We start from the raw sequence: 17,500 nt of genomic DNA, 5'->3' as shown, positions 1-17,500 counted from the left end.
AAAAATGGAAAAACAAGTGCCTCAATGTTCGGTTTCAGTCCGTAAAAAACAGCAAAAAAGAGCATGTCTAGATAATTAAATTCAGTGAAAACCGGCCGAATTGTTGCCCATGAAAACCTGCACATTTCCGACATGACAATTGGAAAACAAACTGTTCATTGCTTGCAGCTGGAATCTGAAAACCTGTTTTTCAGCCTCAGCCACTTCATCTACATGGATGACCTTAGACTGTATTCCCAGAGAGATGTCATGAGCAGCTAGAGGGCCATCTAAAAACTGTTTCATATCAAATCACAAGTTGGTTTTTGAGGGGACCTGGAATTTGAAAACTGGAGTACCTGGGAAAGAACCTCTCAGAACAGAGTAGAAAAGCAACTAACTCAACCCCCACATGACACCAAGTCTGGGAATCAAACCTATGCCACTTTGGTGTGACTGGCGTGCTCTCTCCTCTGCATCCTGCTCCCTTAAAGTCTATAGCAGCAATGTATGGATTGCACTTAGGCCTAAAGAAATATTTTTTCATGTGCAAAAACACTATTTAAGCACAGAATCCTTGTGCAAACATCAAATCCTTTACCAAAGCTAACATTAAGCCTTTTTAGGCCTTAAGTTAGCATCAGTGAAGTATTTGGGTTTTATCTGCAGTCTGCGTTTTACTCAAGTTATAATGCTGCCTGTTCTTTAATTTGTGTGCTGGTCAGCACATATAATGCACCAATAGAGGGCTGTTGTAGATGTAATATATGTGAAAATAACCTGCGATCAGGCGTAATTTTCTTTAGAGATTGAGGTGTTTTCGCTCCATCACTAAGGAAAAGTATGTCTGATCGCAGGTTAATGTGCAAGGTACATGTGGTTAAAGAGGCCTTTGGCATTTTTAGATGGCATGTCCGTCCAGCTATCTCTCTGGAACTAGTGCACCAGTACCAACAGAAAAAAAACACTATGCTCATTCATCAAAGATGCTGAAAATCTCAAATCTCAACTTCACTTCAACATGAACCTTGCAGAGTCTAAGGCGACTATAAACAAGGCAGCAGGACAAGCTAAAAACAAGTGTAATAAACCTACATAGTTACACTACAAGGTGGTCTACTATGGCAAATGCCTGACAAAGAATGGAGATGTAGGCTGATATTTACATTTCCAACTATTGGCCCTATTACCCATCAGTGGTTTAAGAGTAGAGTCTGAGGGATTTATCATTGCTGGACATAGAACCGACTCCTGCCAACAAAAGCATGTATTAATGGCATGATGTCCTGAAGTTAACCGTTGGAGACCTTACATATACAGTTGTAGGCTGTGTTGAAACTATGATGAAACTGACTGGATCACAAATTGTAGCCCTCTTTCAGCCAAAAAAAAGGTATATAACACAACAATAATATTTATAGTAAGCAGTATAAACGCTGAAAGGCATGTCAACACGCGTGGAATTTCCCAACTTCAATTCCCATTGAAGAGAATGATGAAATCTTGTAGGACTTGTGCGTTGGCACTGATAAGACCATTTCGCATAATCGTTTAGATATTGTAATCAACACTACCTCATCAGCGATATTACAGTCTCATCTAGAAACAGGAAATTGTCAAAGAACAGAGATTTTGAAATAGAGATTAGTTTGATGTGGAGTCAGTCAAGTCATCAATTATGTCAGTTGAAATCGGGACACAGGGGTTAATCCGCAAGGGTTGACAAAGAATGATGCCTTAATACACCAAGGGACATCAAGATACATCAAATCAAGAAACTTGCCTTTCTCAGAACTGCAAATGTGTTGCAAAAAGTACCGTTTATTACCTGGATGGAGGCCACTTGTGCCTTCAGATATAGAGATTATATCTTTGTCATAATAATAATAATAATAATAATAATAATAATAATAATAATAATAATAATAATAACAAAAACTTTATTTCAACTGTCAAAACAATTAGTAAATATTTACAATTTTAAACTATATATCGAAATTATTTACAAATTTTAAAAACTAAATTATATGTTCTGGATAGTAAACTATTTACGATATGTGAATAATTTATAAATTGGAAAAAGACAATTAAGCATTACTAAAGAAATAGCTAATAAAAAAAAACTAACTAATAATAGTAATAATAATAATTTAAAATAATGATCTAAAACATATTGGTCTAAAAACGTATTATACATAAAAAGTCTTATGTATCAAAGAGAAAAATCAGTCAGGCGAAAGCATAAAACATTCGTTAATAAATTATTATGTCAGTCCAGCAAGTCCCTTCTCTATCTCTAAGTCATTCTCCTGTACATTTGTCTTTCTTCTCCGTGACCTTGTTCCCCTCAAACAAACTAGGGCAGTCCGCAGGATGGCGGAGGACACTTTCGTTCAAATCCATGCGATTGTTGTTGCATAGTCCTCCTGCTTCTTTGAAGAGATGAGCTCGGCAAGTCTGGAATGGTACCGCTGACACTCCTGAGACATACCTCCTGTTGCGGTGAAAACCAAGGGCGTAAAAGTGCCATTCTCGACTTCTGTTTTTCTGGATGCATGTTTCCGCTTCTTTTCATCTTCGTGCAATTTATATATCTGTTTGGGGCTATTAAAGCTCTTTATACGAGTCCGCATTCGGGTGACATACCTGTATATCAAAAAAGGCGGCCCGTTGTCTTTCCCAGAATCCACGGCAGTGCACATCGAGACGGGCATCTGGTGCTTTGTTTGCTCCCCTCTTGAGCTCCTCCCCGGAAAGGGGTTGTAAGGTGGGCTCAATTGCTACGTCATAGCAAACCATATCTAGTAGCTCCGCCTCCAGGTCACGTATCTCGTTGTGACGTTGTATGATTAGGCCGCCTTATCATGGCGTGGTCCACGGTAAAGCTGCAGCCGCATACGCATACAGATGGGCTATCGGGAATGGGCCAGTCATAGCGTAACCTCAGTGCATCACGAAATTCCCGCTTGCTTAGGTCAAAATTCAAGTCTTTCAGTGGAATTGAAGTAAGCCAACTAGAGGCGCCCTTTTCGCATGCCAGGTCTACGGCTCTTTGTGTCCTTACTGGGAGAGAGACCTTCAGCTCCTCTAGCTTCCCCTTCAGATCAACATCTTTTTCTTTTCGAACAGCATACATCAGCCTTCGCACCTCTGCATCATCTGGGGTTCCATGGGATTGCGCCATTATCTTATCAACAAGTGGAGCGCTCATCCTGATGGATGCTGAATACTCTGACTCCGCACTTTCAGATGGGTTTGTCATTCTCAGGCCTCCCATACGGGCAGGAAGTGCTAGCAGTTTTCGTTCAGTCACAGAGCAGTTATGTTCTGTTAGTGACGGTATGAGGACATCTGAGATAGCACGCTCGAGTGGTTTCAATAATAATAATAATAATAATAATAATAATAATAATAATAATAATAGTAATAATAATAATAATAATAATAATAATAATAATAGCCTATTCGTAGATGACTTGAAAGCCTATCATAAGAACAAAACCAAAGCTGCTACAGTTTGAAGTACTTTAGAAGAAATGATTATGAGTATTGGTCTACAATGGGGAATTGAAAAATGCGCAGCTATCCACATCAAGAGAGGAAAACATGAACAAAGTGACGAGCACCCTTAACGCAGTGGGCAGCAAGTACCAGTACTTGGAGAAGACGACTACTATAAATTTCTGGGGAAATTTGAGAATGCCACCCAGCTCGAACAAGAACTGCAGAAACTGGCTGGCCGTGAATACCTGAGACGACTATCTGTGATATGGACATCGTCCCTATCAGTTCCACGAAAGGTCATAGCTACGAATCGGTTTGCAATTCCAGGACTTCTCTATCACATGTGGACAACAGACTGGAACATTCAACACCTACAAGAACTTGACAGAAAGGCACCTAAATTAATGAACGAAAACCAATGTATAAACACAGCACGAGTCTAATGCTATGATCGACCTACCTTTTCACAAAGAAGGAAAAGGACTGCAGCAGTTAGAGATTTTGTACAAATCAACAAAGATTAAAACGGGACACTACCTGACAACCAGCACTGACCCACACGTTCAACTGGTCGCGACTTTCCAGAAGTATAAAGAAACAAAAGTCTTTAAGATCAATCGTGAATGATGCGGAGATGTTTGCAAATCAACTAAACTTAGATTACGACGTCGCGAAGAAAACAACAACAACAATTAACGAGAAACATCAAATCTATACTCGAGAAAGAAATAGAAAAGAAGTTTGAGGAAGAGGTAAAGCAACAACCCTGGGTGAGACAGTACATTGTTAACCAATGGCCAGACGAAGACTTGGATAAGGAAAGTTATAACATCAGTAAGATATGGAGGGGCATCCCAGATGTTGTCTTCAGTATATGGTATAGTATTCTATAACAGTTGCTAACAACAAAGGTATATCGTAGAAAAAAGTTAAAAGACGGGAAAGAGATCTGATATGTCGACTATGTCAACCAGAAAGAAGAAACAGTACAGCACTTGTTATGTAGCTGCTCTACTATTGCTCAGTCTCTGTACAAGGCAAAACACCATCGCATGTTTCGTCCGGTTTATCATCAGATGCTATCATTGTACAGTTTCTTCATAGACCAAGATTCGATGCCGTGGTACAAGCAGCCCCTACCAAAAGACTCTGTGGAAAACGAGAAAGCCAGAATCCTCTGGGATATCCCCATTTACCTGAATATAGCACCACAAGACGGCGCAAATAAACCATGGTATCATGGTCGTGGACAAGAAGAAGGAAAAATGGATCCTGATTTAAGGAACTGTGTGCAACGTAGGATGTATAGATAAAAGATCCTTATACAAGCAGCACAAATACACAGACCTAAGAGCTGGCTGAAAAAACTTTACCCTAGATTTAGTGTTACTCAAGGGAACATTGCATTTGATCTCCCAGCAGGTTATAATAAACAGCTTGTAATTGACTTGGATTAAATAGGTATAAAGGACAAAAACAATCTAATTAGACAATGCCAGAAATGGGTAATGTCACCGACAGAATTGCGAGATCGTGAAAGCAGTCTATTCATTCAACTGACTTTCCACACATGAGAGAGAGACACTGTCCATATAAGTCAACAATATCGCTTTGAATTGTAAATTCCGCATATTCTTTGTAAATTTTGAACTACTGAAAGTTTAGGAGAAACGAGATATAATAATAACAATTTTGATGATGATGATGACATTTCGGGAAGGAGTACAGTAGATTGTAGAAGATATAATGGGAATTGCCATGCCAGCTGGCTGAAATGTTCCCGCTGGTGTGCCACAAGGAACACGGATTGGCCCATGCCTGTTCCTCGTAATGATGAATGACTTAAAACTACCTAGGGAATCCTTTTTTTTTTTCTGTGGAAGTTTGCTGATGACGATGACACAAAACACACAACGGTTTCTGAAGTAGTCACCCCATCTAAGGAAAGGTACTTACAGGAGGCAGTTGAATGTATTAATAACTGGTCCCTGGAAAACCGCCTCCAACTGAATCCAACAAAGTGTAAGGAACTTGTCACGTGCTTTTAATAAGAAATCGTCTCCGTCCTACGATCAAGTTAAACGTTAAACTCAATCACAGAGTCTGTTTAAGTTCTTCGGTTAACGATACGTCATGGCTTAAAATGAAACGATCATATGGAGAAGATCACAACTAAAGCAGTCAAACGCCGTTATCTCAGTCTGAGACGGTTGAGGAGAACTAGAATCAGTACCGACGATCTTGTGAAATTTTACTGCAGTGCGATGAAACCCGTTTTAGAGTATGCCTGTCAAGTTTTCCATCGTAGTTTACCTGGTTGTTTATCAGACGAAATTGAACGCATTCAGTGGCGTTCATTGCGAAATGTCTTTTCCGGACTGCAAAATTAATATAGTGATGCTTTGGAAAAAGCTGGCATTCCATTGTTATTTGACAGACGCCAAAACTTTTGTTCAGAACTTTTAAATAGTATTATTAAAGTGGTACTACGACCAAAAAAAAATTTTGTTTTTCCTTTGGATTTCAAAACTATGTTAACTAAACACTAACTCACCCAAGTTTTAAGTTCTGATTTTAAAAAGACACCTGTTTATTTTAGCTGGAATTTTCTTATTTATTGGTCCGCCATTACTAACTTTAAAATCTTGAGAGAGCTGGGTCGAGGAGAAAATGACGTCAAACACTCACTAGTTTAAGAATGCAATGCGTGTGTACGTGGCCTAATTAATATGCAGCACGGGAGTTTCGGGCTTTCAGACTTTTCAACCCGTGTTTTGCATATATAATAAATTGCGTTTACACGCTGAAATTTTAAGCTAGTGAGTAAATGACGTCATTTTCTCTAGATCCAACCCTCTGAGGTCCAATCGGCCAGTTTTGAACGTGAGTAATGGCGGACCATGAAATCCAAGACTTACACTCAAAATAAACAGCCTTTGGATAAAACTCAAAGCTCAAAATTTTGCCAGTTAGGTGTTAAGCGAACACGCTTTCAAAATCAGAAGAAAAAAAGGAAATTCTTTTTTGATCATAGTACCACTTTAAAGATAATAAGCATAAACTGACCGAATTGCATGCTTTCATCTACTAGTAGGCCAACACATAATAGGCATGTAAAGGGGCACTGTCATGCTAAAGTTGCTGTTTTTGGGTCAAAGCGGGGTAAAAATCTAAATTAGTGCTTTAGGTCACACGTTCAGTATTCCTGACAACCCACTGAGAAGATACGAAATGTATTTATGGCATTAACGTTTTGGCGACTTTCTGAAGACATCGTCCAAAAACTTGAAAAAACTGACCAGTTTTTTTAACTTTCAATCGATTTCCATCCTCTCCATCCTTGGCCACAAACAACAATTAAAGAATGGGTTCAGTGCACCTCAATGGTTATTGGTAACAAAACTGCAGCATCATCGTTTTGGTTTGCTGATGCAATGACGTCTTTTAGTGTTTTGAAGTTTGACTAAAATGGCGTGAAACTGCTCCTTTAAGAAACAATTGCAAGATACTTTTTAAAAGAGCTTTTTGCAAAACGGATCGATTCAAAAACAGTTTTATTATTAGTCATGCTTTTTCACCCTGAGATCCTAATACTGAAGACTATGATATTTCATATTGACATTTGTAATAGTAGTAAGTCGTAATAATTTTATATTATTTTGGAAATAGTATTTTTTTGCATATATATATATATATATATATATATATATATATATATATATATAAAATATGTATACAATATATATATATATATATATATATATATATATATATATATATATATATAGGGAGAATGAAAAAATGAGTCGCTGGTGAACTTCTCACAGGTCTAGTATATTTAATCTCGTGTAAACGTTTCGCCCTTCGGGCTTCTTCAGTACACGCTAAAAGTCACAATAATATGTCACGTAATATGTGCGGTTGGAATTCATTAAGTGGACAATACGTGAGATAAGAAATAGTTAGCTCTATTCCGAAAAAGGCGTTAATCACCAGACATCGAAACTAATAATTTAAAATAAACAACAGGACTTTGTAAATCATGCAATCAGGTGGCCATATGATGAGCGCAAAACAGGATCCCAAGAGAAAGCCTCTGGAACCACGCCAGTACTAAAAACAACAGAACCCCTCCCAGGGGCTCTAAAAAGTAATAGAATCCCTATATAGGGTCAAGATTCTTTGTGTCTGGTATTTGCATTTCAATGTAGCATTCACATTTAAATGGTATGAAAATATCTGGAACAATGGTTCTTTTACCAAAGGGTTTGAATTGCCGGTACAACCTTGAGTTAGCCGATTTAGTCTACTGTTTATTTTCCCGCAAAACTTGGTTTATAAATAGACACTTGTCTGACGCTGATAGGGATTAGGTCAATTTGGGTAAATCTTACTCTTAAGACCCGTTTAAACGGTTTCAACATTTGACCAACATTCGTTCAACAAAAGTTGAACGGATGTTGGGCAAACGTTGGACGCAAAAACAAAGTTGTGCGGAGGCCGTTCAAACGGTTGCAACATTGCGCCAACGAAAAAACCAACACTTTCGCGAAATTTGATTGCGAGGAACTAAGAACTAGAAACCAGTCTCTCTCGCCATGTAAACTACGCCATATTGACTTTTGCGGCCTAATGTGAGCATGCGTGTGTTCTGCAATTTTGAACATAGTGTTCAAAGGGCTTCAACGCCATTCAACATTTTCGAGAACAAAGAAAAAATTGAATCGATGTTTAAACCGATTTAAACTTGATTCAACACACTTTCAACAGGCTTTCAACAATTTTTCTTGGTTTCAACAATATTGGACGTCCTGTTCAAACGCACCGAACTTTGGTTCAACGAAGTGTTGGATGCATGTTGAAGCAAATGTTGAAACCGTTTAAACGTACCTTTAGGTAATGGACTCTTTGATACTTAGAGAAAGTTGGAAGTGAGATCAAGTTTGAGGCCACACAAAAACCAGCATTTCCAGGAACAGCAAGGTTGTTGAGGAAACCTCCATCTCAGTGGTGAAACTGTAATCTTTGGTGGGGTGGTACGACTTATTCTCAAGGGACATATGCCAGCCATAGAACATAAATATTAGTCTGAGAGGAGATTATACACCCAACCTCCATATGCCACTTAGGCGTTAACAGGGAGTTAATTTCACTTGGAATAGGGTCCAGTTCCGTGAAGAATTTATTCTTGACAAAGTCTACTGGGATACGGCATTTAAAAATCAGTATGGTAAACAGTGACTGTGGAGTAGGATATTTTCTGGAAAAAACTTGTCAGGGATTGATGTAGGATACTCAGGCATTCTTGATGTTAATTCTGCAAGGGTTGTAAAATGAAGCTGTGCAAGGTCTAGTATAGGTTAAAGGATTTCCAGGGCCCCACAATGCACACTCAAGGTGCAAATCTGACAACATGTGATAGCTTTATAATTTGTCCAAACTTACAGAGAATGTTTCTTTATGATTTTCGCTTTAGAACGACGATCTTGCGAATGAAAACACATTCATGGACAGGCTTAATAACTGTTTAATTTTGGGCCCCGGTTGTTCAAAACGTGGCCAACGCTGTCCATCGGATAAATCACTATCCATTGGATAGCGCAATTGGTTTCGCTATTACTTATCCACTGGATAGCGATTTATCCAACGGATAGCACTATTCATCGTTTGAACAACTGGGGCCAAATGACAAAAATATGTACTGGAGTGTGTTGGAAGACAGTTGTTTTTTTTCTTCGTGGGGAGGTTTAACTTGCATAACCAATCACTTCTTCATGATCAAGTGTTTTTTATTTGACAAATTAAAAGTAAAATGGAGGCGTAAGTTGTTGTTGATTGACTTTTCTTTTTTGGTTCATGTAGCTACTTCCAGGGACTTACAATGGATGTCATTTTACGATGTGCATTTGGAATCCAAGCAGATTCACAGCACAATCCCGATGAACCAGCCATCACTGCAGCCAAACGAGCTATCAACGGCACCATTTCTCAAAGAGCTATTATCATTTTTCTTACTCTGTTACCATTTGGAGACAAAATAGCGAGGGCTTTTCCCAGAGTTTTGTCACTTGACTTTGAAGAACTGGTCGACATTTCAAAGCAGATCATTACTGCTAAGAAGTCTGCAGGAAGCAATGCATCAAGAAAGGTAATCATAGTTTTATTTTTGTTGCTGGCGACGACGAAGGAGCCCGCATCCTAATCTGGGACATGACGTCATCCATTCAGCAATCGAGATTTTCATTCTCGTCGCAAGAGCCTCGGATCTACCCAAGGCTCTGGGATATTATATTTAGGGGAACATGCGCCGTAGGGTTGTTACAGCCAATTCAACCTTACAGCGCCTGCTCACTCTTTTTGCTAACGTGAATGCGCCAATTAGAGACGCTTTTGATTGTTCTCCACGAAAACCAATGAGAAGACACTTTGTTTCAGGGTTCCCCAGAGCTCTGCTCTCCCTCAGTCAAGAGGAGAGCTCTGGGGTCGAGATTGTCGAGATTTTAGGAATGTCCTACTCGTCCTGCACTTTTTGAAACAGCCGCTGTTAAGCCGGTTTTCGCGCTGTTTGATAATACGTTTGATAATAGAGAGGTTATCCCTATCGAGGGTATCCGCCCGCAGCCGGGTGTAATTGACTGAGAGTCGATTTTGATGAGGGAGGAAAACCGGAGTACCCGGAGAAAAACCTCTCGGTGCAGAGTAGAGAACCAACAAACTCAACCCAAGTATGACGCTGAGTCTGGGAATCGAACTCGAGCCACATTGGTGGGAGGCGAGTGCTCTCATCACTGCGCCATCCCTGCACCCCAAATCATGGAATTATATCATTTTGAGTTAAATAGCCCCTTAAAGAAGAAACGAGTGAGTTTCACTCGAGAGCTTGTTTTGTTATCTTTGAATTGAATTTATTACCAAAGCTTAAAAAGGTAAAAGACCTCAAAACGGGACACGCCATTACAAAATAATTTAACGTGGGAGCCAAACGGCCATTGCTGGCGTGACGTCTGGCTAACCCCTCAAATGGTCTACATCACCCCCCTTCCCCCCCCCCCCCCCCCCACTTAAAAGAATTACTGGAACGATACACTTCAATACCACCCAACTCAGTGCCTTCTGTTTTTGTGTAACACGTACCACAGGCAACCAAGCCAGTTTACGGTCACGGAGCGTCTAGTTCTTATAAAATTCTGTTTACACTTCAATTCAAAACTAATTACCTGGCGCAAACATACAACAAACGACCATTTTTAGTAACAAACCCACTTCTCACCCATACACATTTTTCTGAGATTAGGCGTCAAAATCTTATATCACAACTGCCACCTACCTCTGCCCCACCAACATAAAGCATTGCACAAAGTGGTAATTATGAATCAGACAGCAGCCAGTCTAGGTATGACAAATACACTTTTTTCAATAACTGTCTAAATTGTTGCGCGCTCCTTGCCTAATTTTTAATTAGTACAGACAGATAAACTTGTAATTTATGCGAAAATCGGTGCAAATGTCTTACTGTCAACTTTTTGACCAATGACATTTTATTGACTGCTGTAAGAAGCCAACCAGAAAGCGAGAAAAGCGCAGTGATGGGCAAATCAATCTATGAATTGATTGTCATTAATGTTGGTAGGACCTCTTGGATCTTATGCTGATGGCAGCTCAAGATGAAACCCTCCCAAAGGCAAAGAGATTGTCTGATGCTGAAGTACTGGCGCAAAGTGTCATAGTCCTGCTTGCCGGCTACGAAACCAGTAGTAATACACTTGGATTTGTTGCCTATTTCCTTGCTACTAATCCTGATGTTCAGGAAAAACTGCAGAAGGAGATTGACAGTGTGTGGGATGACGAGAGCAAAATGCCTTCCTACGAGACAGTGAATGGGTTGCCATATTTGGACATGGTGATATCAGAGACCCTGAGAATCTACCCACCAGGTGAGGAAGGATTTCAACGACTGACGTTCAGGGATGGGTAGGAACACTCGGACGATTGTAGGGCACCGAGGGCATGTAGTTCCCGGTGTTGTGGTCTGTCTTCTGTGGTGTATCATGGTTGGGAGGGTAAATACTCGGAGATGATTAGCTACACCAAGCTACTCTAAAATCCGAGGGTAAATAAACATATGATGATATTGATGATGAATCCAGGCATCCTAGGTGAAAGATGGAGGTTCCATGGGGTGTGGTTATTGTTGTGTTTTAAAGTTGAACACGGGTTGAAAAGTCGTTAGAAAACCACCAGGGGAACGTTGCTTGAAAGAGCCATAGTTTTTATAACCGCGGTGGAAGAGAATAATAGAGGGCATTTTTATTTGTTCGTTTATCAGTGTTCTTGCGGACTAAGTATCACAAAGTCATGATTTCGAGCGTAAGTGTGCATAGGATCTTTCTACAAGCTGCCAAGAGAAGTCAAACCGCGCGGACAATGTTACAAGATATTACATTGCCGAACACAATTTCCACTTTCCATACTCTTCTAACTGCAGCACAAAGGTATCGCTAGTGAACGCTTGCAGAGCGTCTTGTTACCTGTAAACATGTTGACAAAATACCAACCATATTTCTTGGTTCTTAGGTTTCGCTTCTCAGCGCACATGCACCGAGAATTGTCTGTTGAAAGGCTTGAAAGTTCCAAAGGGCCTCACTGTAACGATCCCAATCTACAGCCTCCACATGGACCCCAAGTTTTGGCCCCAACCCGATAAGTTTGACCCAGAGAGGTTTACTCCTGAAGCCAAACAGTCACGTGACCCCTATGTTTACATGCCATTTGGCCACGGTCCTCATAACTGTATCGGAATGAGGTTTGCGCAGATGGAAATGAAGCTGGTACTGGTTCGCATATTAAAGAAATACAGTTTCCAGACTTCGCAAGATACCAAGATCCCACCTGACTTAATGATCACGCTTGCATTAGTAGCGAAAGAAATCAAGCTGAAGGTAATCAAGCGAGAGTAACTGAACGCCATCAATTGTTAGAGACGTTTTTCATGTTTAATAAGTTCAGATTAAAGTAAGTGTTATTAAATAACAAATCAAAAGCACTTTAGCGAGCAGCCTGGGGGCATCTTCAGCTCTTCGTCTGGCCGCTGAAGTTCAGAACTGGAAACACTACAATGATGGATACGCACCACAACTTTCCAGGAAAGGACAGGAGTCTGTGATTAAATAACTTTGGTGCTTTTGCTAGCTCTTTTTGTTGTGTCAAAGGTATGTGAAATCATCCCACCAGCATTAAAAACAAAAACAAAAACTCATACTTAATGTACCTATCGATGCACCCTGCGAGCAGAGCCTCCTTTTGTCTTTTTTTTTGTTGAGGAGGAGAAAAGTAGGCTCGCGTCAACTCTTTGAAGCCACCGCAGCCCGAGCTTCTGGACTAGTCAATCTTGTTTTCTCTCGTCAAACCGGTTTTTCCAGTGAGCGCGTCCGTTTAGTGACAAAACCGATGGTTATAACTGAGCCCGCTGTACCATGAAAAACCAAGATGGCGGCGAGATCTGGCATATTAGGCTTGGGTTCGAGACTGTATCCTGGCAACATGCAGCGCATATTCAATAAAGATCTTACTCGATTCATGCAGAGCCTTTCTCGAGAACGCCAAAATCGAGCAAGCAAAAGAAAGGCTCTGCTAGCAGGGTGCTATCGATGTTAATAGACGGTTTGCAACCAGTCTCAAGAGACACGTATAGATAACAATGATGCAATGTACAATTGCTGGTGGAAGAACAAAAGGAGCTAATGAGAGATCTTTTGTTTTCGTCCACAAAAATGGCAGCGATAACGTAACGTGAACATGCAGCCGGCACTCGTTGTGCAAAGGAAAGTGGATGATATGCTAATATCTTTCACATTCATTGCAACTTGTTTCAATTGTTTTTGTCCTCTCTGCCTCACTATCAAGCTGAATATTGATATTTCGAAAACGGCCTTTTGCTCATTTTCTGTAATCACTCAACTGATTTGTGCAACGACTAGAAATAACCTGTAACGATATGCGGTTTAGGTTTTCTCGCCGGCAATACAAAGCTCGTTTTATCACACGTACGTAGTTTAGAATGTCTTTGAATTTGTAGAACACACACATATCATATTATAGTAAGAGATTTTCAAGGCAATTTTAAGGTTTACAGGCAACGCAAACTGTTCATGTGGATGGTAGTTACGTGAGCAGAGGCGCACAACTGTTGACAACATTTTGCCCAAACTTCAGCTAGTGAATAAACCGCCTTATTTTTGCTATTTTGTCTGCTCTGTTGAATTTAAAGCTCTTAGGCAAATGATTTGACTGAAACTAACTGAAGGTGATAAGATCGAGAATAAGGAAGTATATAATATGTTACAGTGTAATATTTTCCCATCTATTTGCTTTCCCTTTTCGATCCCTCCTGTTTCTTCCTTTTGGCGTATTGATTTTGGATTTTGGAAAGTTCCTTTTCTGTTTAACCTTGACAGTAATAGAGAGATTTAGCGTGGCGTTTACGGCAAGCGCCTTGGTGAGATTTGCGTTTTTTTCCAAAAAATGGAAGAAACTTGTTTGATACACTGTAAAAGCCTGGGCAAACGACTTCAACATTTGCTTTATCACCCGTTCGATTTTGATGAACAGTGATTTTGTTGAACAGCAATGTTGAAACCAATTCTATACATGTTATATTGTCTTGGGGCTCTCTGTTTTGGTACTCCGTTTTTCATCTTCTTCTTTCTTTTCCACACCCCCAGTTGCCATTGTCTTTGCAAATTTAATCTTACTAAGATGAAGACACAAAGGCGGCGGCCAGGACTATTTACTTATTGACTGAGTGGGAGGGCCAGACGGGAAAATATTTGGTGGTAGTGGTGGCGGCGGTAGTAGCAGCAGCAGCAGTAGTAGTAGTAGTAGTAGTAGTAGTAGTAGTAGTAGTAGTAGTAGTGGTAGTAGTAGTAGCAGTAGTTGCAGCAGCAGTAGCAGTAGCAGCACTAGTAGTAGCAGTAGCAGTAGCGGTAGTTGCAGCAGCAGCAGCAGTAGCAGCAGCAGTAGTAGTAGTAGTAGTAGTAGTAGTAGTAGTAGTAGTAGTAGTAGACGTAGTAGTAGTAGCAGTAGTAGTAGCAGCAGTAGCAGTAGTTGCAGCAGTAGCAGCAGCACTAGTAGTAGTAGCAGCAGCAGCAGCAGTAGTAGTAGTAGTAGTAGTAGTAGTAGTAGTAGTAGTAGTAGTAGTAGTAGTAGTAGTGGTAGTGGTAGCAGTAGTAGTAGTAGTAGTAGTAGTAGTAGTAGTAGTAGTAGTAGTAGTAGTAGTAGTAGTAGTAGTAGCAGTAGTAGCAGCAGTAGCAGTAGTTGCAGCAGCAGCAGCAGTAGCAGTAGTAGTAGTAGTAGTAGTAGTAGTAGTAGTAGTAGTAGTAGTAGTAGCAATAGTAGTAGTAGTAGTAGTAGTAGTAGTAGTAGTAGTAGTAGTAGTAGTAGTAGTAGTAGTAGTAGTAGTAGTAGTAGTAGTAGTAGTAGTAGTAAAGCAAAGAAATTGGCAAAAAGACATACTGCACATCCATTTCGTTGTTGATCTCATTCAGCATAGTTGTGTTAGTGTGTTCTCCCTCCTGTAGCCGTCGGCATTTTTAAACTCCCTACCAGCAACCTCAAACTGCTCTTGAATCCGAGCATCAGTTTAGGAAATGGTACTGATGAACGGGAGTGCATTTCGTGTTTTATGGGCGCAAGTGATGTTTTGAAAGTTCTCAAAACTGCACGAGCCGTAAATGGGTGCAGTTTGAAAACTCAAAACATCACGAATGACCATAAATCACGTAATGCACGAATTTGTCCATTCAATTTTTTTGTTCATTACATACACAACAAAATTTCTGCAAAGCTGTGTTTCCATAGCAACTTCCGTATTGTATTCTACAACTTAGTTATGCATTCGTGATTGAACATGGCATTCAGGAATGCTGTATTCTGTTGAGTGTATAATATAATAAACGCGCTCGCACAATATACCACTAAAGATACGTTTGTTTCTTGTCAAAACACTTGTGGGGACTGTTTTTTAGTGTTTTGGTGTCGTCTTAGCTAGGTGTTTTTTGGTACTCGGCCAATTTCAAATATATTGCTGTTATTCCATCTGTTTTACGTTGTATATTGGCGCAAGGTATTCTATAACTGTTTTCGTAAGAACGGTTAAGAATTGACACTCATTCACAAACAAAAAAATATGACAAAATGATAGATGATTTTACTTAGTAAGGAAGAAGTGCGTAGTGGTCGTAGTGGTTAAAGGGGCCAAACGTTCGAGTAAGCCCCTATATAAATACTACCACGATTCAGTTACAGAATATAGGGAGTCTCTCAGTGGCAGAACCCTACCTGCATGAGCCATTCAGTATTGAGGTGCTTTAGTTAGTTATAGTACGTGTATAGGTTATCAATTAGTATACAAACTTATTCGTATCTTTCTATAGGTGGTTTGCAACCAGTCTTTAGAGACACATAACAATAATGTAATGTAAAATTGCTGATGGACGAACAAAAGGAGGTAATGAGCGATCTATTGTTTCCGTCCACAAAAATTGCAACGATAACGTAAAACCACCTATATTTCGCTGATTTTCTAAAGCATGGAGAAGGCTTAAAATTGAGGCGCTCGAGATGACTAATTTTAACAAGTTCTTCGAAATCTTGAAACGAATTTGTTTGTAACACGATGCCTTTAATGTTGAAAAGCATCAACAAAGTTGCATTGTACCCGCTCATTTAACCTCGATTTCAAACCGAGGCCCCCATACAATGACAGGTCCATCTTGTGTTACTATTCAAATGTCATATGTGAATGTCTCTTTAAATATTTATTTTAAATATTTGTTTTGTTGCACGTAGTGAAATAGACGTGCGAAAATCAGAGAGCTATCACGAAGTTCCCTACGCTCTTTCAAGGTACCTAACTTTCAAGTAGTGTTAGAGGTAAGCGATAGAAAAATCGCTTTGTTTGCTTTGCTGTGTTTTCAGTCGAGTGATTTCATTCCATGAAAGTCAGCCTGTGAAGGTTCTAAATTCAGCATAACGTAACCGAGATTATCAGTCCGTCGTACTGAACTCCTTCTATTTAACACACCAACGGAATATTTAAGTGTTCTCGCTCCTGTGTGTTGTTTAACGACATCATGTTCGATTTGCAATGAATTTTTGCCACAGTCTGTCGCGAGTTATGGAGAATTCATTCTCTAAAATTCATTTTTATAGCGAAGTCATATGTATAGTTCGTCTCATTGAAATTTTTCGCTCAACGAGCAAGGCCGGAAAAAATCAACAATTCCGCAATGGACATTGCCCGTCGTTCTTCATATTCACAAAAGAAACATTAACTTCTGAATTTGTAATAAAGTTGTAATAAAGATGGAAGGACTATAGTGTAAATAATGAGGCTTCACCAATGGTATGCAGGAAAATAATGAAAAAGAAAAATGAGGACAGATAGGAGAGGTCATTCTAATCTCCGGAAATTTGTTACGCTCATATTCAAGCTTTGACGTTTATTTGATTACGAAAACAGTACCAGAAGCAGAAAGGATTTTTTCAAATATGAACTCAAATATGATTGTCTTAATTGCTTTGGTCGATATTGGTTAATGGTCGTCTTCATTCGGTCAAATCACGAACTGCTGTACATTTTATATATCACTAGTTTGTTGCAGTCATATGTTTTGATATTCTGATTTAACGAGTTTACGAAAAATTCCAGACCAAAATTAGTAAGAAATTTCGCTTACAGAGTTAATTTCTTTTATTTATGAAAATTAGTATAACTAACGCAGCTGTTTTTATGACACGTTACAATATTGACAAATAAGGGAATCGTAAAAGGGCCAAAGCCACAATTTCAGCTATTAACAATGATATACATGTCAATTAGATTTTAAATAAAGATTTCAAACCATACAAGTTAAGCGAATGAACACGATTTTACAATTTCAAAGCACAAAAACGAAAATGCTTTCCGCTTTTGTCAAGAAGTCGTTCACTCCAGTTTTCGAGTCAAAGTTCATTTATA

General features: G+C 39.5%; 1 protein-coding gene across 2 annotated transcripts in view; it reads left to right on the top strand.

Annotated features, from left to right (window-relative positions):
* The window catches only part of LOC138007793 (cytochrome P450 3A2-like), a 27,001-nt gene that overhangs the window by 3,161 nt on the left and 6,340 nt on the right, over window positions 1-17,500 (top strand). For both annotated transcript variants that reach the window (XM_068854868.1, XM_068854869.1), the window contains exons 3-5: window positions 9,346-9,631; window positions 11,114-11,417; window positions 12,058-12,422. In XM_068854868.1, coding sequence (XP_068710969.1) covers window positions 9,346-9,631; window positions 11,114-11,417; window positions 12,058-12,422 — 955 coding nt within the window. The remainder of the gene's footprint in view (window positions 1-9,345; window positions 9,632-11,113; window positions 11,418-12,057; window positions 12,423-17,500) is intronic.

Source organism: Montipora foliosa, chromosome 6, assembly GCF_036669935.1.
Source record: "Montipora foliosa isolate CH-2021 chromosome 6, ASM3666993v2, whole genome shotgun sequence".
Taxonomy (NCBI): Eukaryota; Metazoa; Cnidaria; class Anthozoa; order Scleractinia; family Acroporidae; genus Montipora; species Montipora foliosa.
The sequence above is the reverse complement of the archived record's forward strand: the minus strand, read 5'-3'. Positions and strand labels throughout refer to the sequence as shown.